The sequence below is a fragment of the Petromyzon marinus genome, chromosome 11 (genome assembly GCF_048934315.1).
Source record: "Petromyzon marinus isolate PM22_M1 ecotype Great Lakes invasive population chromosome 11, UKy_Petmar_22M1.pri1.0, whole genome shotgun sequence".
Taxonomy (NCBI): domain Eukaryota; kingdom Metazoa; phylum Chordata; class Hyperoartia; order Petromyzontiformes; family Petromyzontidae; genus Petromyzon; species Petromyzon marinus.
The window spans coordinates 24,860,336-24,885,879 of NC_133677.1; the positions used below are offsets into that span (position 1 = coordinate 24,860,336).

The 25,544-nt window shown below is 44.6% G+C and overlaps 1 protein-coding gene across 1 annotated transcript in view; it reads right to left on the reverse strand.

Annotated features, from left to right (window-relative positions):
• Positions 1-21,097: 21,097 nt before the first annotated feature.
• Positions 21,098-25,544, reverse strand: part of LOC142924252 (uncharacterized) — a gene marked incomplete at its 5' end in the record, with an annotated part of 32,383 nt that continues 27,936 nt past the window's right edge. The window contains one exon of the mRNA XM_076066238.1: positions 21,098-24,103. Within this exon, the coding sequence (XP_075922353.1) occupies positions 22,329-24,103 (1,775 nt within the window). The remainder of the gene's footprint in view (positions 24,104-25,544) is intronic.

Consider the following 25,544-nt stretch of genomic DNA (forward strand, 5'->3'; position numbering starts at 1 on the left):
AACATTATAGTACTATAGTAAACAGTATACACGTGGTCACAACACTATAGTACTATAGTAAACAGTATAGACGTGGTCACAAAACTATAGTACTATAGTAAACAGTATACACGTGGTCACAACACTATAGTACTGTAGTAAACAGTATACACGTGGTCCCAACACTATAGTACTATAGTAAACAGTATACACGTGGTCACAACACTATAGTACTGTAGTAAACAGTATACACGTGGTCCCAACACTATAGTACTATAGTAAACAGTATACACGTGGTCACAACTCTACAGTACTATAGTGAACAGTATACACTTGGTCTCAACACTATAGTAATGTAGTAAACAGTATACACGTGGTCACAACACTATAGTACCATAGTAAACAGTATACACATGGTCACAACACTATAGTACTATAGGAAACAGTATACACGTGGTCACAACACTATAGTACTGTAGTAAACAGTATACACGTGGTCCCAACACTATAGTACTATAGTAAACAGTATACACGTGGTCACAACACTATAGTACTATAGTAAACAGTATACACGTGGTCACAACACTATAGTACTATAGTAAACAGTATACACGTGGTCACAACACTATAGTACTGTAGTAAACAGTATACACGTGGTCCCAACACTATAGTACTATAGTAAACAGTATACACGTGGTCACAACACTATAGTACTGTAGTATACAGTATACACGTGGTCACAACACTACAGTACTATAGTAAACAGTATGCACGTGGTCACAACACTATAGTACTGTAGTAAACAGTATAGACGTGGTCACAACACTATAGTACTATAGTAAACAGTATACACATGGTCACAACACTATAGTACCATAGGAAACAGTATACACGTGGTCACAACACTATAGTACTGTAGTAAACAGTATACACGTGGTCCCAACACTATAGTACTATAGTAAACAGTATACACGTGGTCACAACACTATATTACTGTAGTATAGAGTATACACGTGGTCACAACACTACAGTACTATAGTAAACAGTATGCACGTGGTCACAACACTATAGTACTGTAGTAAACAGTATAGACGTGGTCACAACACTATAGTACTATAGTAAACAGTATACACATGGTCACAACACTATAGTACTATAGTAAACAGTATACACGTGGTCACAACACTATAGTACTGTAGTAAACAGTATACACGTGGTCACAACACTATAGTACTATAGTAAACAGTATACACATGGTCACAACACTATAGTACTATAGGAAACAGTATACACGTGGTCCCAACACTATAGTAATGTAGTAAACATTACACACGTGGTCACAACACTATAGTACTGTAGTAAACAGTGTACACGTGGTCACAACACTATAGTACTATAGTAAACAGTAAACACGTGGTCACAACACTATAGTACTATAGTAAACAGTATACACGTGGTCACAACACTATAGTACTGTAGTAAACAATATACACGTGGTCACAACACTATAGTACTATAGTAAACAGTATACACGTGGTCACAACACTATAGTACTGTAGTAAACAGTATAGACGTGGTCACAACACTATAGTACTGTAGTAAACAGTATACACGTGGTCACAACACTATAGTACTGTAGTAAACAGTATACACGTGGTCACAACACCATAGTACTGTAGTAAACAGTATACACGTGGTCACAACACTATAGTACTGTAGTAAACAGTATACACGTGGTCACAACACTATAGTACTGTAGTAAACAGTATACACGTGGTCACACTATAGTACTATAGTAAACAGTATACACGTGGTCACAACACTATAGTACTGTAGTAAACAGTATACACGTGGTCACAACACTATAGTACTGTAGTAAACATTACACACGTGATCACAACACTATAGTACTGTAGTAAACATTACACACGTGGTCACAACACTATAGTACTGTAGCAAACAGTGTACACGTGGTCACAACACTATAGTACTATAGTAAACAGTATACACGTGGTCACAACACTACAGTACTATAGTAAACAGTATACACTTGGTCACAACACTATAGTACTGTAGTAAACAGTATACACGTGGTCACAACACTATAGTACTGTAGTAAACAGTATACACGTGGTCACAACACTATAGTACTATAGTAAACAGTATACACATGGTCACAACACTATAGTACTATAGGAAACAGTATACACGTGGTCACAACACTATAGTACTGTAGTAAACAGTATACACGTGGTCCCAACACTATAGTAATGTAGTAAACATTACACACGTGGTCACAACACTATAGTACTGTAGTAAACAGTGTACACGTGGTCACAACACTATAGTACTATAGTAAACAGTAAACAAGTGGTCACAACACTATAGTACTATAGTAAACAGTATACACGTGGTCACAACACTATAGTACTGTAGTAAACAATATACACGTGGTCACAACACTATAGTACTATAGTAAACAGTATACACGTGGTCACAACACTATAGTACTGTAGTAAACAGTATAGACGTGGTCACAACACTATAGTACTGTAGTAAACAGTATACACGTGGTCACAACACTATAGTACTGTAGTAAACAGTATACACGTGGTCACAACACCATAGTACTGTAGTAAACAGTATACACGTGGTCACAACACTATAGTACTGTAGTAAACAGTATACACGTGGTCACAACACTATAGTACTGTAGTAAACAGTATACACGTGGTCACACTATAGTACTATAGTAAACAGTATACACGTGGTCACAACACTATAGTACTGTAGTAAACAGTATACACGTGGTCACAACACTATAGTACTGTAGTAAACATTACACACGTGATCACAACACTATAGTACTGTAGTAAACATTACACACGTGGTCACAACACTATAGTACTGTAGCAAACAGTGTACACGTGGTCACAACACTATAGTACTATAGTAAACAGTACACACGTGGTCACACCACTATAGAACTGTAGTAAACAGTATACACGTGGTCACAACATTATAGTACTATAGTAAACAGTATACACGTGGTCACAACACTATAGTACTATAGTAAACAGTATAGACGTGGTCACAACACTATAGTACTGTAGTAAACAGTATACACGTGGTCACACTATAGTACTATAGTAAACAGTATACACGTGGTCACAACACTATAGTACTGTAGTAAACAGTATACACGTGGTCACAACACTATAGTACTGTAGTAAACATTACACACGTGATCACAACACTATAGTACTGTAGTAAACATTACACACGTGGTCACAACACTATAGTACTGTAGCAAACAGTGTACACGTGGTCACAACACTATAGTACTATAGTAAACAGTACACACGTGGTCACACCACTATAGAACTGTAGTAAACAGTATACACGTGGTCACAACATTATAGTACTATAGTAAACAGTATACACGTGGTCACAACACTATAGTACTATAGTAAACAGTATAGACGTGGTCACAAAACTATAGTACTATAATAAACAGTATACACGTGGTCACAACACTATAGTACTGTAGTAAACAGTATACACGTGGTCCCAACACTATAGTACTATAGTAAACAGTATACACGTGGTCACAACACTATAGTACTGTAGTAAACAGTATACACGTGGTCACAACACTATAGTACTGTAGTATACAGTATACACGTGGTCACAACACTACAGTACTATAGTAAACAGTATGCACGTGGTCACAACACTATAGTACTGTAGTAAACAGTATAGACGTGGTCACAACACTATAGTACTATAGTAAACAGTATACACATGGTCACAACACTATAGTACTATAGGAAACAGTATACCCGTGGTCACAACACTATAGTACTGTAGTAAACAGTATACACGTGGTCCCAACACTATAGTACTATAGTAAACAGTATACACGTGGTCACAACACTATAGTACTGTAGTATACAGTATACACGTGGTCACAACACTACAGTACTATAGTAAACAGTATACACGTGGTCCCAACACTATAGTACTATAGTAAACAGTATACACGTGGTCAAAACACTATAGTACTATAGTAAACAGTATACACGTGGTCACAACACTATAGTACTGTAGTAAACAGTATACACGTGGTCACAACACTATAGTACTGTAGTAAACATTACACACGTGATCACAACACTATAGTACTGTAGTAAACATTACACACGTGGTCACAACACTATAGTACTGTAGCAAACAGTGTACACGTGGTCACAACACTATAGTACTATAGTAAACAGTACACACGTGGTCACACCACTATAGAACTGTAGTAAACAGTATACACGTGGTCACAACATTATAGTACTATAGTAAACAGTATACACGTGGTCACAACACTATAGTACTATAGTAAACAGTATAGACGTGGTCACAACACTATAGTACTGTAGTAAACAGTATACACGTGGTCACACTATAGTACTGTAGTAAACAGTATACACGTGGTCACAACACTATAGTACTGTAGTAAACAGTATACACGTGGTCACAACACTATAGTACTGTAGTAAACATTACACACGTGATCACAACACTATAGTACTGTAGTAAACATTACACACGTGGTCACAACACTATAGTACTGTAGCAAACAGTGTACACGTGGTCACAACACTATAGTACTATATTAAACAGTACACACGTGGTCACACCACTATAGAACTGTAGTAAACAGTATACACGTGGTCACAACATTATAGTACTATAGTAAACAGTATACACGTGGTCACAACACTATAGTACTATAGTAAACAGTATAGACGTGGTCACAAAACTATAGTACTATAGTAAACAGTATACACGTGGTCACAACACTATAGTACTGTAGTAAACAGTATACACGTGGTCCCAACACTATAGTACTATAGTAAACAGTATACACGTGGTCACAACACTATAGTACTGTAGTAAACAGTATACACGTGGTCCCAACACTATAGTACTATAGTAAACAGTATACACGTGGTCACAACTCTACAGTACTATAGTGAACAGTATACACTTGGTCTCAACACTATAGTAATGTAGTAAACAGTATACACGTGGTCACAACACTATAGTACCATAGTAAACAGTATACACATGGTCACAACACTATAGTACTATAGGAAACAGTATACACGTGGTCACAACACTATAGTACTGTAGTAAACAGTATACACGTGGTCCCAACACTATAGTACTATAGTAAACAGTATACACGTGGTCACAACACTATAGTACTATAGTAAACAGTATACACGTGGTCACAACACTATAGTACTATAGTAAACAGTATACACGTGGTCACAACACTATAGTACTGTAGTAAACAGTATACACGTGGTCCCAACACTATAGTACTATAGTAAACAGTATACACGTGGTCACAACACTATAGTACTGTAGTATACAGTATACACGTGGTCACAACACTACAGTACTATAGTAAACAGTATGCACGTGGTCACAACACTATAGTACTGTAGTAAACAGTATAGACGTGGTCACAACACTATAGTACTATAGTAAACAGTATACACATGGTCACAACACTATAGTACTATAGGAAACAGTATACACGTGGTCACAACACTATAGTACTGTAGTAAACAGTATACACGTGGTCCCAACACTATAGTACTATAGTAAACAGTATACACGTGGTCACAACACTATAGTACTGTAGTATACAGTATACACGTGGTCACAACACTACAGTACTATAGTAAACAGTATACACGTGGTCCCAACACTATAGTACTATAGTAAACAGTATACACGTGGTCAAAACACTATAGTACTATAGTAAACAGTATACACATGGTCACAACACTATAGTACTATAGTAAACAGTATACACGTGGTCACAACACTATAGTACTGTAGTAAACAGTATATACGTGGTCCCAACACTATAGTACTATAGTAAACAGTATACACGTGGTCACAACACTATAGTACTGTAGTAAACAGTATACACGTGGTCCCAACACTATAGTACTATAGTAAACCGTATACACGTGGTCACAACACTATAGTACTGTAGTAAACAGTATACACGTGGTCCCAACACTATAGTACTATAGTAAACAGTATACACGTGGTCAAAACACTATAGTACTATAGTAAACAGTATACACGTGGTCACAACACTATAGTACTATATTAAACAGTATACACGTGGTCACAACACCATAGTACTGTAGTAAACAGTATACACGTGGTCACAACACAAGCAATCGTCTTCAGGTGAAATAATACAGCTGGCGGACTGCTGAGACAGGAAGAAATGTAGCGAGAGAGCTACTGCAACCAAAGGTTACACTATATACGTTTGTGGTGGGATTTGCAAGTAAATGTAAGATCGCAGAGCAAGCATACCCCGGCTAATCCCTCGGCTACTCCGAGGGGGAGTGGGAGCGGAGGGGCTGCCGTAACGGGCGAGATAGTGGGGGTGAAATTTACAGAGGGTACAAGCTGATAGAAAGAGGATCAAACTCAGCAAACTTAGAAATGTAATGCAACTCATTGAGTCGGCCAACACAACAAATAATACTTTGCCTGGTTGATCACCGTCCTTCTCTGCTTGTGTGTCTCCCTGTGTGTGGGGAGCGGTGGTGCAGCTGTTAGCGCTACGCTGCGCTATGAACCTGGCGACCCGGGTTCGATTCCCGCTCACGGCCAACACCAGTGACGATTATCTGAACCGGTCCCGGGCCTCCCCTAGGTCGACTCAGCCTCAAATGAGTACCTGGTGCGGTGTGTAAACATCGCCACTAGGGAGACAAAGGCGGTCGGGCGTGGTGCTGGCCACCCACCCCCTCGTGTACTGTTCCGGCCTTCACAGGTGCTCGCTAACAGCACTTGCCCCTACAGTCTGTTCAGGCTATACGGGGGATCTTTGTGTCTCCCTGTCTGTGTTTGGTCTCTCTCTCTCAACTTTAGTTTCACCTGATGACGACTGCTTGAGTTGCAATCGAAACGTCGTATTCTATTATTTTGTTTATTTTTTCTACGTGACTTTACCGAAAGACCATTGAGTAACAACAGTGTTTTTACGAATCACAGCTAAGAGACAAACAACATTATATTTTCTATTAAACATAACATTTTAATAACATGTTAAAAAATACTTTACATCTCATCACTGCTCCTCATACTCAATCCGTGATCAGTGCCGGATTATCCTCGGAACAAAATAATCATTAGCTGTGGGCCCCGCACTTTCAAGCGCCCCGCGCTAAATGATCTCACCCTATAAATCCCCGTTCAGTGATTCTGTACTTGCTCTATTACTATAGTAAAATTACAATTACTTTACTATGCAAGTTAAAAACTTCGTGCTTTATAATTGTGTTTTTTTATTTATTCTGGGCACCTTTATAATATAAGCTACAGGACCCGCACGAGCTTAATCCGGCACTGTCCGGGATACTGTTCCAGTGCCCAACCAGGCTGTTGAAGACACCGTGAGTGGAGTTGAGGGGGATCGGTGGAGGTGTGAAGGGGGCGAGTGATGCCGACGGGCTGCGAGGGGGTCATCCGAGAGGGTGCCCAGTGGGGAGATGAAGCAATGAAATCGCTCCACGTGCAGGTGCTGGGTGGATTACTGCACAGCGGCATCGTGGGAGGTGGCGACGGGTCGTGGAGGTCTCTACCCACTAGTGGATTGACCATGGCTGATGGTGGTGATGATGATGGATGTTACTCACTCACTTGGCGACGTATGAAACGCCAGAGATGCACGGCGATGTGCAGGGTGTTCAGCAGCACGGTGGAGCTGATGGCCTCCTTGCAGCCGCTGTACAGTTGACCCACAGCGTGGAGCAGAGCAGGGAGCGCGCTGTCCACTATGGCCTGGCAGCTGCTGCTCAGCTCACCCATAGCCTGCAGGAGGGCAGGGAGCACGCTGTCCACAATGTCCTCACTGTGGCTACTGAACATCGGTCCCCAGGTGGCGACCCCTGCTGATGCAGAGACGTTCTTCACGAGTCCCGAGTAGTTGATCGTGGTGGTGGTGGTGTTGGAGGCGTTAATGTCCGAACCCCCACGCCGAGATCCTCCGAGGAGCTCCACCATCGGCTGCGTGAGCAGCAGAACCACAGTGAGGACAGCCGTGAAGATCGCCATGGTGGTGGTGGTGGCGAAGGTCTCTGAAGAACTCGAAGTGGAGGAGCAGCGTGGGGTGAGGTGGTTTCCTCTCCAGGAGCCGACTCCACTCTGACCTCTGCCGTGACGTCACCGGGCCATGACGTCACCGTGACGTCAGAGGTTTCCACGGCTCTTACGTCATTATAGCATTTGGAACGTGGCTGTGCAATGGAACATCAACACGTGATGCACTACAACACTGTATTGTTTATAGAATTGTAATACAATACTAATTATTCACATCTGAGACAGAACATCGGCAGAGGAGGGAGCCTCACTCCTCACTTCTCCCAACCAGCTTAAAAGTCGCTACGAATCTTAACAGCGTTCATTGAAGCTCTGTGGATGTGTAGGCCTTACTTTAACATATATTTCTGTGACCAGTCACAAGCTAATCCCTTAGCTATTTCAATGCTAAATTCGCCTAGTTATTTCAATGCTAAATTCTCCTGTTTTGATTTGTACTAAGTGCCTCGGTGAATGTGTATGCTCTGACTTCAACGTAACTATTTCTGTAGCAGTTACAAGCGAGTCACTCAGCCATTTCAATGCTAAATTCTATGCTAATCCCATTGTCAAGGGGTGCCTCTGCGGATGTGTATGCCTTAACTTAGCTATTTCAATGCTAAATTCTATGCTAATTCCTTTTAACAATGGGGGCCTCTGCGGATGTGTATGCTTTAACTTTTAACATAGCTATTTCTGTGACCAGTCACAAGATAATCATTCAGCCATTTCAATGCTAAATTTTATGCTAATTCCTTCGTCAAGGCTCTTTGTTCCTCTCACACAGCTTAAAAGCCGTGATCTGAACGTGGCTCTCTCACTCCAGCGCTGTCCTACCAGACAGTCTCGCCCCCTTCACCTGATGAAGGCCGCTTGTGTTGTGGCCGAAACGTCGTGAGAATATTATTGTGTTATTTTATTTTATAAATTTATTATTTTATTCTCATTCTACGTGACTTTACCGAAAGAACCAAAGAAGATGTAGGTTTTTACTTTAACATAGCCATTTCCGTGACCAGTCACAAGCTAATCCCTCAGCTATTTGCACAAGCTAATCCCTTAGCTATTTCAATGCTAAATTACTAGTTGCCTCTGTGGATGTGTAGGTTTTGACTTTAACATAGCCATTCCTGTGACCAGTCACAAGCTAATCCCTTAGCTATTTCAATGCTAAATTACTAGTTGCCTCTGTGGATGTGTCGGTTTTGACTTTAACATAGCCAATTCCGTGACCAGTCACAAGCTAATCCCTCAGCTATTGATATGTAAACCCCTTTGTCAAGGTGCCTTACTTCTCCCAACCAGCTTAAAAGTCGCTACGAATCTTAACATCGTTAATTGAAGCTCTGTCGTCCCGACAGTACTGTACCTTTCACCTAAAGACGGCCGCTTGCGTTGTGGCCAAAACGTCGTGAGAATTTTATTGTGTTTTTTTATTATTTTATTCTCATTCTACGTGACTTTACCGAAAGAACCAAAGAAAATAAAATAATAAAGATATAAAACAATAAAATTCCCCAAATCAAAATTCATATACTGTTGATTTATTCACTCCATCTCCGCAGTGGACACTGCCGGTTGTGTTCCTTCCTTAGCTCCCATTCCCACGTTAGTCTCGACCACCGGCCGTCATCACTTCAAGTTGTGTGTCCTGCCTCACCCCACCTTTCTAAACTAAAATTACGTCCTTAATTATATGAAGTCATATGAAGTCCAATTGACGTGTCCGTCTTCCAGTATCAGTGTAATTGTTAGGATGTGCATCATCTCTATGCTTCCTTGTGCATTTCTAAACATTGGTTCTATTTTCCGTTTGTGATGCATCTGTTTGAAAAAAACGTTCTGCTTAAGGCATATGGCTCAGTTACGTTTCATTATTAAGTTAAGATAACAATAAGCACTTTGTTCTGCCCTGATACACCTCTCTTAATCATTTTCATCCGTCTTCCCCTTCAACAACCGCCCTACGTGTAGATGCACTTCTGTGTTTTCAAGGCTGTGTCCCTGTTCTTTTTGCGTTCAGTTTGTTATTCCCCCGCACCTCCAGTAAAGCATGGTTGGCTGCGTACGGTGCGAAAGAAGTTCACCATGCAAACATACGCTGCGTTGAAAAATGATTCTACTGACTGCAGACCAATCCTGGACAGATTTCTCAATACGAGTGCAATATCGAGGGTACAGATCAATACCAACTGAACACAGATGCTAATTCATGGACGGGTGGCAACTCTAGCCATGCCCATGCAAACATACACAACATCTTGACCATGAATCGCCTATGCGGCAGATTAAATGTCAAGCATTATACATTGAATTTCGATCTACTTTTGTTCGTTTTGATTTATTTTGGCGCAGTTTCAAGTAAGTATTTTTAATAGAATTATTGTATTGCCATTTACTGTATAATTGTGATAATAGACCAAGCACTGAGACATTGCCCAGGGTTGGTCTACAATCGAAAAGGTGGCAACCCCATAGCACACCCTCATGTGTTCCAGTGTTAACACATCGTATGTTTGTATCTTGAAATTCTTTCGCACCGTACGTAGCCCACCGCTCCCCCCACCACACACGTGCACAGCAGCTCCAGAGAGCGACTTTTGGGTCAGAGGTAGCCGCATTGTACTGGGGCCGTCCATAAATGAGGGGGGGGGGTGAGAAATGTGACGTCACATCAAAATGCGCAACTTTAAATAAATATAGACAACACGTTCTACGTAATTAAATAGACTTTTTAATAAATATTTTCTCCTACAACATCAGAGTGCAGCGCCACATTAAATAAGCACCACGATGACAATAGTTTAAAGCGATATGAAGCATGCTTTATTTTGGGGGGGGGGGCACAGCTTTGTACCGTCATATTTGAGGGGGGGCTCTGACTCTTTGTGACGCCGCGTGACGATGGGAGGGGGGGTCAAAAATCGTCTAAAATCGCGTGACGTCATTTATGGACGGCCCCCACAGCGTGAAATAGCGCAACAAACCGAACCCGCGTACAGCGAGGGAAGCCCTGGCTGGTTTATCATTCATTAATCTCCAGTTCAGTCACAAACGAATCTCTTAGAGCCGAAGGCGCGATTCAGTATCACGTTGGCATGCCGTGTCAACCCGTACGGGGTTACCCCGTATTGGTGTACAGGGAGATTGAGTTCTCAGGTCCATACGGCTTACTAGAGCCGTTTCAAAACGGGCAAAACAATGTTTTGTGTTTCTCCCCTTGTGATGGGATTTTGTAGGATGAACGTTGAGATTTGTAAGGGGCACGGGGTGACCAATAAGGTCTGAATTGGTCTGTAATAAGAGAGGCAATGGTTAGGGGGTGACAGGTGTGCGTTGGCACTGCGTGCCACGTCGCGTTGTCATACAGCTGACACTCCGATGAGCAATGATTCGGCGACGCACGGTGCCAAAGGGGCCGTCCATAAATGACGTCACGCGACTTCTGACGATTTTTGACCCCACCCCCCCATTGTCACACGGCGTCACAAAAAGTCAGACCCCCCCCTCAAATATGACGTCACAAAGCTCTGGCCCCCCTCCCACCAAATAAAACATGCTTCAAATCGCTTTAAACTATTGTCATTGTAGTGCGTATTTAATGTGGCGCTGCACTCTGATGTTGTAGGAGAAAACATTTATTAAAAAGTATATTTAATTAAGTAGAACGTGTCGTCTATATTTACTTAAAGTTGCGCATTTTGATGTGACGTCACATTTCTCACCCCCCCCCCCCCCTCGTCACACATCGTCACAAATGTCTGATCGCCCCCCCCCCAGGTGCGTGACGTCATTTATGGACGGCCCCAAAGACGTTCAACATTCGTGCGTATCCGCCGTGATGTGGGGCGAAGTAATATTCTAATCTTATTATCCGCGATGCCTGCAGGATTAGCTTTTTTCTTCTTCGTCTTCCAAAGCAGATTATTAATGAGAATATTGATGGAATTTCCCCCAGTGCATGTTGGCTGGGGAAGGGCTGTTTAAGACCCGCGGTGAACCCGCTCATCTCCACGTATCGGCATGAAATGATAAAATCGCAGATTTTCGGAAGCGCGTTCGTTTCAAGTGGATGCTTGTTGTCAACACCGCCATATTGACAGCACTCGCAATCATCCCATACTCAATTGAAACTCTTCTTAAGTAATTGCTTATTGTGTTTAGTTCCTTGTCCTTATCTCATACCTCCGATTAGCACGGTGGGCTACGTACGGTGCGAAAGAATTTCAAGATACAAACATACGATGTGTTAACACTGGAACACATGAGGGTGTGCTATGAGGTTGCCACCTTTTCGATTGTAGACCAACCCTGGGCAATGTCTCAGTGCTTGGTCTATTATCATAATTATACAGTAAATGACAATACAATAATTGTATAAAAAATACTTACTTGAAACTGCTCCAAAATCAAACAAAACGAACAAAAGTAGATCGGAATTCAATGTAAAATGCTTGACATTTAATCTGCCGCATAGGCGATTCATGGTCAAGATGTTGTGTACGTTTGTATGGGCATGGCTAGAGTTGCCAACCGTCCGAGAAATAGCATCTGTGTTCAGGTCGTATTGATCTGTACCCTCGATATTGCACTCGTATTGAGAAATCTGTCCAGGTTTGGTCTGCTATCAGTAGAATCATTTTTCAACGCAGCGTATGTTTGCATGGTGAACTTCTTTCGCACCGTACGCTGCCAACCATGCTTTAATGGAGGTGCGGGGGAATGACAAACTGAACGCAAAAAGAACAGGGACACAGCCTTGAAAACACAGAAGTGCATTTGCACGTAGGGCGGTTGTTGAAGGGGAAGAGGGATGAAAATGATTAAGAGAGGCGTATCAGGGCAGAGCAAAGTGCTTATTATTATCTTAACTTAATAATGAAACGTAACTGAGCCATATGCCTTAAGCAGAACGTTTTTTTCAAACAGATGCATCACAAACAGAAAATATAACCAATGTTTAGAAATGCACAAGGAAGCGTAGAGATGATGCGCATCCTAAGAACAACACTGATACTGGAAGACGGACACGTCAATTGGACTTCATATGCAAATTAAGGACGTAATTTTAGTTTAGAAAGGTGGGGTGAGGCAGGACACACAACTTGAAGTGATGACGGCCGGTGGTCGAGACTAACGTGGGAATGGGAGCTAAGGAAGGAACACAACCGGCAGTGTCCACTGCGGATATGGAGTGAATAAATCAACAGTATATGAATTTTGATTTGGATAATTTTATTGTTTTATATCTTTATTATTTTATTTTCTTTGGTTCTTTCGGTAAAGTCACGTAGAATGAGAATAAAATAATAAAATGACACGATAAAATTCTCACGACGTTTTGGCCACAACGCAAGCGGCCGTCTTTAGGTGAAAGGTAACTGTCGGGACGACAGAGCTTCAATTAACGATGTTAAGATTCGTAGAGACTTTTAAGCTGGTTGGGATAAGTGAAACACCTTGACAAAGGGGTTTACATATCAATAGCTGAGGGATTAGCTTGTGACTGGTCACGGAATTGGCTATGTTAAAGTCAAAACCTACACATCCACAGAGGCAACTAGTAATTTAGCATTGAAATAGCTAAGGGATTAGCTTGTGACTGGTCACAGGAATGGCTATGTTAAAGTCAAAACCTACACATCCACAGAGGCAACTAGTAATTTAGCATTGAAATAGCTAAGGGATTGGTTTGTGCAAATAGCTGAGGGATTATCTTTATTATTTTATTGTTTCCCTTCTACGTGACTTTACCGAAAGAACCAAGAATATAGTATATGAATTAGATCATTTATTTATTTTGCTAACTTTACAATTAATCGTACATTTTAATTGTACTAGTTTAATGTCTTCAGGTTTAGTTTCTAATTCTCTAGGATAAAACAAGTTATTTTGTCAAAAAGAATGACGTTAATTGGCGCATACATTGAAAGTGCAATTTTAAATGAACCGTGTCAGTCTTCAAATACTGTTCTGGTTATTCCCACCTTGTTGGTGTCCCTATTGTCTCCTGCACCCACTAACAACGGAGTTATTGTTGGGATGGAGAGAAGCACAGCCAGCAGCCAGCCAGGAAACTCGAGACATAGAATATATTAATAGCAGCATGACTTACACTGCTACAGCAGCGAGGTGGTCATGTAACTATTTACATTCTCTGTGTCGCAAACATTAAATGGCAACTAATCTTTCCGTGGTACGCTTGTCCCCACGATTTGAGGACCAATTCCTTAGCGAAGGATTTACTACCAATTGAAGGATGATACAAGTGAAATGTGAAGTGGTAAGATTGATCTTAGATCATTGCAAGCCAATCCCAGATTCTGAGTGCGGAGTGACTCGGCAGGGCCGACGGCGTGAGCCTGGCACCTTGGGAGTTGTCATGGTCAGGGAGCAATGAGGCCGCGTTACCGGTTGTCTTAGTTTTGGGGAATTCTGTGTCCAGAACTCTGATCCACAGTAACGATGAAACAAACACAATTTAGAAAAAAAACAGTTGCAACTCTTGCAGGAAATTGAAAGGTATTTTATTACAAAAAACAAACATCATTTACCATTCATAATAAAAGTTTTTGGGTTAGATCGCGTTTATTTATAAATGTGTCGTAACCCTCCACCACCCGACACGGCCAATCAGCAAAAAAGTGTCACGTTGACAAAAGACAAATAATTCACTACTTCAGCCCACCGGTGTGTTGAAGAGTTAATCCACATTTACAGAATGGCGAATTGCCCGATCATGCTGGATGTATTTACCAGCGAAACGTCGTACTCAAACTGTAAATGTGGATTAACTCTTCAACACACCGGTGGGCTGAAGTAGTGAATTATTTGTCTTTTGTCAACGTGACACTTTTTTTGCTGATTGGCCGTGTCGGGTGGTGGAGGGTTATGACACATTTATAAATAAACGCGATCTAACCCAAAAACTTTTATTATGAATAATATTGGTCGCGAAAGCCTACGTGTTAAACTGATCATTTACCATTCACACAAACAGTATAGTATTATAGTAGTTTGAAAATTAGACTGTGGAAAATAGTCATGTGTAATGATGAAAAATAATTAAAGATAACATTTATCATTATCTTATTACAAGATATGAACGTGTAATGGCAAATTAAAATGATGCGATACAATTTGACAATCCTTTACAGCGATACACTTAATCCAATGAAGTTGAATGTGAACGCTGAAACACGTAAATATTACTGAACATAGCGTGGATAGAAGAAACTGCTCTTTGTTTTTTTCGGTAAAGTCACGTAGAAATAAGAAATAATAAAATAAAATTACAGAATAGCATACGACGTGTCGATTGCAACGCAAGCAATCATCATCAGGTATAGAATAGCTACATTTAAGAGAGGAAACACAGAGGGATGGAGAAGCACGTCAAATTGAACAAGATTTAGTAAAGTTTGGAAACAATATAATGCAGCACAGAGGGACGAGTCACGCTCTTGATTCTGTGCGGATGGAGGAAGCCCTGGGAGCAGCTGCGTCATTCTGGACGCTTCTGGCTGCCCCTGGCATCTGCTCGTAGCTACTGCCAGGGCTATAAAAGCAGCTCCTGTAGCTGCACTGGCAGAACATCGGCGGAGGAGGGAGCAGCGCTCACAGCTGAAGCGAGCCTCACTGTGAAGCACATCAACAAGCATGGCCCTGAGTGTTTACTTCCCTGCGATGCACGTGATGGAGAGGAGCGTCTGGCCAGGCTGGCCGGTCTGGAACCCCCGCGGTGAAAGTCTCTTCCAGCAGCTGCAGCGAGACATGAGGAGCGAGATCGAGAGGATGGAGAGAATCTTCCGTGTAGTCGATCAGCTCAGCAGCCACACGCGGGCTCCGGGCAGCCTCGGAGATGCACTGCTGCAGCAGCCGGCCGTGAGCAGTGGGTTCCAGATTGAAGATCCACAGGAGCAGGGAGGCGGGTTTGTCGCGTCCCTGGACGTGCAGGACTTCTCCCCACAGGACCTGGCCGTGAAGGTGTCTGGAGACAAGCTGGTGGTGGCCGGACGGCGCGAGGTGAAGAGCGGAGAAGTCAGCAGCGGCAGCTACATCCACAGCTGCCAGGAGTTCCACAGGGAGACGCAGCTGCAAATAAATGCTTTGCTACCAGTTAAAGGCCAAATCCTTTCATGTAATGATTTTTACATGTCATTTATATTAGTTCACACAAACACTCCATCCATCTGTTCTTTGCCCGGCCCCTCTGTCAAATTGTAGAACCCATTGTGGCCCGTGAGTAAAAAAATTGCCCACCCCTTGTTTAATGGCACAACATAGCGAGGCAGGTGCTTAGTTTTGGTGGGGCTGATGGTTAAGGCCCCACCTCTTAGTGCAGGGGTGGGGAACCTTTTTTGTGCCAAGGGCCATTTGGATATTTATAACATCATTCGCGGGCCATACAAAATCATCAACTTAAAAATGAGCCTAGTATATTTGGTCAAACATTTAGTTAACTCACCCCTAATGCGATGGCTGGAACTGCTTCTCTTTGGTGAGGCGTGTGGAGATGTTAGCTGGCATTGATGATGTTAGCTGGTATTGATGATGTTAGCTGGTATTGATGATGTTAGCTGGTATTGATGATGTTGCTACTCGCAACTGCTTTTCCAGGTTTGCTCCAAGATTGATTGAATTTTGAGTCCCGCCTGCGGTTGCCTTGGCAGGGCCAGACCAAATGATTTCGCGGGCCTCATATGGCCGGCGGGCCGGACGTTCCGCACCCCTGTCTAGTGGCACGCTCCAGGTCTAGATCATTCGCATACGTAACATGGATGACAAATCGGGAGCAAGCTCTCAAGCGCACCCGGGCATCAATCCGCCTCCCATTGTATCTGTATCAGATGTAGATTGCTCCGGTACGGACGTGGAAGGTTTCTCGAACGACGTGGACCAAAAATATTTTAAACAGTGTACGGAGCCAGAGGACATTACTGTCGAACACCAAGGTTAACGGGGAATAGCTTCGACTTCCGGCCAAGTAGCTTTACTCGGCCCTGCTCAATATCATGGAAGTCTTTAATTATTGTGAGCAGAGAGTCAGAGACTCCGAAAGCATGAAGAACAATCCAGAGTCCAGACCTATTGATGGTATCATAGGCATTGACCAGGTCAATAAAGCAGAGATGTAAGTCCTGTCGGAATTCAACACTCCTCTGCTTTAGCAAACGAAAGAAAGATGTGGCATCTGTGGCTGCCCTGGCCTGAAACCACAATGGGGCTCCGCAAGCTTCTTCTCAGCATGCCTGGCAAGGTGATGTTGAATAATCCTTGCCAGGACTTTTTCTGGCACTCTAACACCACACAGACTAACCAAAACTATCGAATAATTACACGGTTTATTTAAAATTGCACTTTCAATTAATGTGCCTATTAATGTCATTATTTTGGCAAAAAAATTTGTTTATTAAACTAGTTCAATGAAAAAAATTACCCTTTATTGTTAAATTTGCAAAATAAAGACGATCTAATTCCTGTACTGTTTTAGTTTCTCTTTCTGAATACACATTTAATGAAAATGTGTTTTAGTGAATGGTTGTTTTTGAAGGTGATATCGTGTAAATGTTTTCCAAAGCTGCTTATGCAGCCGTCACCATCTCCAGCCGTGATTTCTCCACTTCTGTCCGAAGCCATCACCATCTCTTGCGGATTTGCAATGCAAAAATCTGTCTGCTTCTTGCCCACAGGTTGATTTATTCGATCCATCTTCGCAGTGGACGCTCTATCGGTTGTGTTCCCTCCTTTAGCTCCCATTCCCACGTTAGTCTCGACCACCGTCCGTCATCTCTTCAAGTTGTGTGTCCTGCCTCACCCCACCTTTCTAAACTCAAATTATGCCTTTAATTTGCATATGATGTCCAATTGACGTGTCCGTCTTCCATTCTCAGTTTAATTCCTAGCATTTGCATCTCTAATGCTTCCTTGTGCACTTCTCAACATTGGTTCCATTGTCTTCGTCAATGGCCATGTTTGTGATGCATCTGTTGTTGCAGGTCATATCCACTGATTAAAAAAACGTTCTGCTTTAGGAAAATGGCTTTGTTACGTTTCATTATTAAGTTCATATTCCAATCAGCACTGTGCTTTGCCCTGATACGCCTCTTTTAATAATTTTCATCCCTCTCCCCCTTCAACAACCTCCCCACGTATAAATGCACTTCCGTGTTTTCAAGCTGTGTCCCTGTTCTTTGCGTTCAGTTTGTTATTCCCCCGCACCTCCAATAAGCATGGTTGCCTGCGTACGGTGCGAAAGAAGTTCAGCATGCAAACATACGCTGCGTTGAAAACTTACTCTACAGCATATTCACACTGGAGACGCAGGAGGGTGTTGCTATGAGATTGCCACATTTTTGACTGTAGACCAAACCTGGACAGATTTCTCAATCATCAGTCAGTCTAAATTTTTTAGAAATACACAGTAAACGAAACAATACGGGTGCTATATCTCGTACGAATTAATACCTACCACCTTAACACAAATGGTAATTCCTGGACAGGTGACAACTCTAGCCATGCCCATGAAAAAATATATCGTGACTGACTTGGAGACGTAACTTCTTCGAGGCATTTTTTTAATTACACACCGAGCATACTGTTACACACTCTCTGCTGTAATACAACGCTCTGTCCCTCGCTTAAACGCAACTCTGCACTGGTGGCTACCCTACAACACAACGCTCGCCATCTGACACTGACGGCGCTGAACTAAGATAGGCAACTACTGCTAGCAGTACAATTATCAAGTGGATGAGGACAGTGACGAAGGCGACGATCTTCAACAGCAATGACGACGACGACGGCGATCCCACTCCAAACGATGGCCCTCATCCCCTGCTCGGGGTCCCCTTTTATCCTGTTAGCGTGGCCTCGCTCCACGCCGGCCACGCTCCCCTTCTAGAATCTACTAGCAGGCTCTCGACGTGTCCTACCCGAGATCCTTCTCAGGTCTATCACGTGGTCTGCTGTCAATCAGGGCTGCTTCACTCTGCAGATCCCCTTCCCTGCCAGCAGCCAGCGCTATGCTACGTAGTGACCAATTCTATGTGACTACACATACACAACATCCTGACCATCACTCGCCTATGCGGATGATAAAATATCAAGCATTGGAGATTTAATTATGATCTACTGTTGTTCGTTTTGATTGATTTTGGCACAGTTTAAAATATATTTTTTCATATGAGTACCAGCGGAAAGTAATCGGCCTTGCCCGGGGGAAAAATATATTTAAAAACTTGTCTTCTCTTAAAAACATAACATATACATACACAAACACTAAGCTATTGTGCCCTTTGTCCATTTGTCCGTCAACACAATTATAGGAGGAGCGACACTGGAAAAACGGCGTATTCTATTATTTAATTTATTTTCTGTCAACGTGACTTTACCGAAAGAACCAAAGAGTAATTCCTGCAATCACGAAAACTTTGAATCTAGTTTTAGCGTGTTAATGTTAAATAAACGTGTTGAAGCCTGAGTCTCCATTTGAGCCCACTACAACTGGTGTTGGAAGTGGCCAAACGTTAGTTAATTAACTATAGATTATGGAGACTAGACGAAAAATACGTACCAGGTCTCCAGATGAAGAGGACGACGACCCACCAGCCCCGGGGATGTCGGCGCAATCCCCCAGCCCCCACTGGGCGCCTGGGGGTGTCCACCTCCGGTTCCAAACCGCCCTACAAATTGCCTGACCCACGAGTCCTACTTGGTACAGGCCGGACCCGCTATTGCCCCCTGTTGGGCCCTGACTGCAGCTACATATTTTCAAGTAGTGGTGGCGGCGTATTACGCCTGACAATTACCCACCACATTAAGAAGCACGATGGTAGCTTGCAGTTGTGTGTCGACTTTAGGAAGCTTCATAAGATATCGGTGGCTGACGCGTATCCTCTCCCTCGGATGGACGATTCCCTGGACGCTCTGGCGGGAGCACAGAACTTCTCCACCCTTGATCTCCTGTCCAGATTTTGGCATTTGCCACTAAATGAGGCCTCTAAACCCAAACGGCTTTTCGAACACCTCAAGGCCTGTTTGAATTAAATCAGCTTCCCATGGGACTCCACGCAGCACCGGCTACGTTCCAATGACTGATGCAGCTGGTGCTGGCTGGACTTCAATGGGACTCATGCTTACAATACCTCGACGATGTCATTGTCTTCAGCCGTACGTTCAAAGAACATCTTGATTGGTTACGCGCTGTCTTTCTTAAAATGCGAGCGGCCCATCTCAAATTCAAGCCGCAGAAGTGTTACCCCCTTCAGAAATCCGTGCGGTATCTCGGTCATATTGTCAGTAAATCGGGCATTGCGATAGATCCCGACAAAACCACGTGTGTTCGGACGTGGCCGACCCCCACGTTGATGATGCAGGTGCAGAGTTTTATTGGTTTTGCGTCTTATTATCGCCGGTTTGTCACTGGGTTCGCTACCTTCGCAAAACCTCTCCACGCCTTGACGGTTATGGGTCAGAGGTTTCATTGGGGGGAGGAGGAAGCCGCATTTGTTGCGCTTCGCAATTCCCCTCCGCTACTCTGATTTTGCCATGCCGTGCGTCCTTGATACTGACGCAACCAACACCAGCATTGGCGCGGTTCTGTCCCAGGTTGTCAACGGGGTGGAGTGTGTTGTTGCATACGGCAGCAGAGTGCTGTCGCCAGCCGAACAGCGTTACTGTGTCACGCGCAGGGAACTATTCAGGTCTCCCGCATTAACGAGTTGATTGCTCTGGACATCCCTGGTTCGGTTCCCGTCACCCCTCGTGGGAATACATATTTGTTGGTTGGCGTCGAATATTTATCGCGCTGGCCGATGGCCTGGCAGCTATGGATGGGAGCCATCCGGTAGTGCCACCTAGGCACATGCCATGGTACAATGGTGAGCACACAGGACTTGTAATCAATACAGAGGTACTATGTACAGGGGCGGCAAGCAGCTAAAAAATGGTGCACGTTTATTATAAATACGACATTCTCAAATGGTTTCGAAATTAAGTGTCTTATCAGCAGAATCGTGCAGAGTTTCTGCCGAACATACACAGCATTAGTTCCTAAAACACTTTGGCAGAGTTGGTGTCACTGCCCGGGAAAGGAACATTAATGGTGATTTTGTGGAAAGTCAGGTGAAATGGGTGGTTGGTCAGACTGACCAGCACCCTGTGCTGTGTGGATCGCTCGTGGTTCTGGCCACCAATCGCCAAGCAAATTGGTTGCAGAGACTTCCACGTGTAGAGTGACTTCAGTTGTGTGCAACCGAGTTGCGCAACTGCTTGCACCGGCTGTGGCCGTGTGCGGAAAGCTAACTCGGGTCAAACCTGGGTTTCGAAGCGCGGTGTAGCGTTAACCATGACACTACCGCTCCCCACAATCACACACAGGCGAAGATCGACACCAAATACGTGCTCTGTTGCACCGCACAGCAACTCACACGCACACTGCAGTGTCCAATAACAACACAAATGTATTAATCATGACAACCACCTGCTCTGCCACTCAAAGCAATGTCCATCACATGGCCATCAACGCGACACATATAGTTCATCACGGTCACCCGACCAGCAGGAGTCACGTGTGTGAGCAGTCCGTGAATGTCGCCGGGCTATGGTGATGCAGTGGTGTGGGTTGGACAAGGGGCGGATGATGATGTCTGTCGTGGAAATCTGTGGAGCGGCACGGAACAAAAGTGGGACGGGTGGCCCAGTGTGGAGCAGGAGCCGCTCGGCTGGGACGAAGGTGGGGAGGAATCCATTGATCCGGTGGAGGCGTGGGGAGGAGGGCGGGACGCCGCGTGAAGCGCAACTCGTGGGAGTGGTGCCAGGCAGAAGGGGCACCTGGGACTCCGTACGCGGGACCCCGGCCGTTGCACCTGGGCTGGGGGGGGATCCACTGCCCTGCAGGTGGAGCGAGGCGGGGGGGAAGGTGCTCTCGGTCTGGGTGGTTGGGACGAATCAATGCGGATGGAGTTGAGGATTCGAGAGGAGGTTTGCGGAGGCGGGGAGGAAGGCGGCTGTTGCGGGACTTGCGGTAACGCTGCCGTGAAGAACAGGGAGCAAAAGACTCGTGTGCCGGGCCCGGTCTGGTATCACGGTGGGGTGGAGGAGCCCAGGGCTCTGGTGGAGGTGGAGGCAGGTGGAAAGCAGGGAGCTCCCAATCCTGGGGGTTAGCTTGATTACTCATGGGTGGAGGTGATGGTGCGAGTGGCAGTGGTGGCGATAGTGGCAGTGGAGGCGATGGCAGAAGTGAAGGTTGAGGCAATGGCAGGAGTGAAGGTGGAGTCGATGTCAACAGTGGGGGTAGAGTTGATATCAGTGGTGGAGGCAATGGCCTGAGTAGAGATGGAGGCGATGGCAGCAGTGGAGCCGATGGCCCGATTGGAGGTGTAGGCGATGGCAGCAGTGGGGGCGATGTCCTGAGTAGAGATGGAGGCGATGGCCTGAGTAGAGGTAGAGGCGATGGCCTGAGTAGAGGTGGAGACGATGGCCTGAGTAGAGGTGGAGGCGATGGCCTGAGTAGAGATGGAGGCGATGGCCTGAGTAGAGGTGGAGGCGATGGCCTGAGTAGAGGTGGAAGCGATGGCCTGAGTAGAGGTGGAGGCGATGGCCTGAGTAGAGGTAGAGGCAATGGCCTGAGTAGAGGTGGAGGCGATGGCCTGAGTTGAGGTGGAGACGATGGCCTGAGTAGAGGTAGAGGCAATGGCCTGAGTAGAGGTGGAGGCGATGGCCTGAGTAGAGATGGAGGCGATGGCCTGAGTAGAGGTAGAGGCAATGGCCTGAGTAGAGGTGGAGGCGATGGCCTGAGTTGAGGTGGAGACGATGGCCTGAGTAGAGGTGGAGACGATGGCCTGAGTAGAGGTGGAGGCGATGGCCCGAGTGGAGGTGGAGGCGATTGCCTGAGTGGAGATGGAGGCGATGGCCTGAGTAGAGGTGGGGGCGATGGCCTGAGTAGAGATGGAGGCGATGGCCTGAGTAGAGGTGGAGGCAATGGCCTGAGTAGAGGTAGAGGCGATTGCCTGAGTGGAGGTGATGGCCTGAGTAGAGGTGGAGGCGATGGCCTGAGTGGAGGTGAAGGCAATGGCCTGAGTAGAGGTGGAGGCGATGGCCCGAGTGGAGGTGGAGAAGATGGCCCGAGTGGAGGTGGAGGCGATGGCCCGATTGGAGGTGGAGGCGATGGAAGCAGTGGAGGTGGAGTTGATATCAGTGGGGGAGGCGATGGCCTGAGTAGAGATGGAGACGATGGCCTGAGTGGAGGTGGAGGCGATGGCCTGAGTAGAGGTGGAGGCGATGGCCTGAGTAGAGGTGGAGGCGATGGCCCGAGTGGAGGTGGAGGCGATGGCCCGAGTGGAGGTGGAGGCGATGGCCTGAGTGGAGGTGGAGGCGATGGCCCGAGTGGAGGTGGAGGCGATGGCCTGAGTAGAGGTGGAGGCGATGGCCTGAGTAGAGGTGGAGGCGATGGCCCGAGTGGAGGTGGAGGCGATGGCCCGAGTGGAGGTGGAGGCAATGGCCCGAGTGGAGGTGGAGGCGATGGCCCGAGTGGAGGTGGAGGCGATGGAAGCATTGGAGGTGGAGTTGATATCAGTGGGGGAGGCGATGGCCTGAGTAGAGATGGAGGCGATGGCCTGAGTGGAGGTGGAGGCGATGGCAGCGGTGGAGGCGATGGCAGCGGTGGAGGCGATGGCCCGAGTAGAGATGGAGGCAATGGCCCGAGTGGAGGTGGAGGCGATGGCCCCAGTGGGAGCGATGGCCTGAGTGGAGCTGGATTCTTCAGGTGAGGAGCACAGCTCTGCTTGGTGCCGGGGCTGTTTCCCCTCCCCTGCGCCCGCCGCTTTCGTCTCCGCGCCGCGGCCATACGAGCCCGGGGACTCGGTACTCGGCCGAGACCTCCACCTTTCTTTCTCTGCAGCGCCCGGGAAATCTTCCTCCTTCCGGTCCTCATTCTCATCGCTCTCTGCAAAAGTTACGAAAAACATCAACGGCGTCATTAGCTGAATCTCCCTTCTCCGTGTCTGTGAGTGCGTTGTGACCCTGGGGACAGACTTGCGAGTTTGTTTTTTACGTTTTTGAGCCAGGAGGCCAGGATTGGGAAAAACTTGGGCCACTTTTCATCCAGGCAACTGCAGAGCAGCACAGACTAAGTCTTACTTACCAAACATTTAAACTAACAACAGCATACTCTTTGGTTTCTTTCGGTAAAGTCACGAAAACAGAAAAATAACTAATAAAGTGAAACCTTGGATTGCGAGCATAATTCCTTCTGGAAACGTGCTCTTAATCCAAAGCACTCGTATATCAAAGCGAATTTCCCCCATAAGAAATAATGGAAACTCAGATGATTCGTTCCACAAACCAAAAATACCGTATTCATATAAAAATATTAATACAAAATACCTTTTTATATTTTTATTATTTAATATAAAGTAATCAAATTTATTAATTACATTTAATCGTGGCTGGTGTGAGGGAGACGAGATAGAGGATGGTTATTTTGTAGGACGACTTTCACTTGCAGTACAGTTACTAAAGAACAGTCACTACACATGGACACAAAATAAAAAAATGCTTTACGCAAACACACGTATTCACAACACTACAGTACTGTAGTAAACAGTATGCACGTAGTCACAACACTATTGTACTGTAGTAAACAGTATACACGTGGCCACAACACTATAGTACTATAGTAAACAAGATAGGTTCGCACGGATGTTGACTATACGAGTGAGGCACACCGACTGAGACCGAGCATGGGAGACGATTACCCACAATCCCGCAGTATACACGTGGTCACAACACTATAGTACCATAGTAAACAGTATACACGTGGTCACAACACTATAGTACTGTAGTAAACAGTACACACGTGGTCACAACACTATAGTAATGTAGTAAACAGTATACACGTGGTCACAACACTATAGTACTATAGCAAATACAGTATACACGTGGTCACAACACTACAGTACTATAGTAAACAGTATACACGTGGTCACAACACTATAGTACTGTAATAAACAGTACACACTTGGTCACAACACTATAGTACTGTAGCAAAGAGTATACACGTGGTCACAACACTATAGTACTGTAGTAAACAGTATACACATGGTCACAACACTAAAGCACTGTAGTAAACAGTATACACGTGGTCACAACACTATAGTACTATAGTAAACAGTATACACGTGGTCACAACACTATAGTACTGTAGTAAACAGTATACACGTGGTCACAACACTATAGTACTATAGTAAATAGTACACACGTGGTCACAACACTATACTGTAGTAAACAGTATACACGTGGTCACAACACTATAGTACTGTGGTAAACAGTACACACGTGGTCACAACACTATAGTACTGTAGTAAACAGTATACACGTGGTCACAC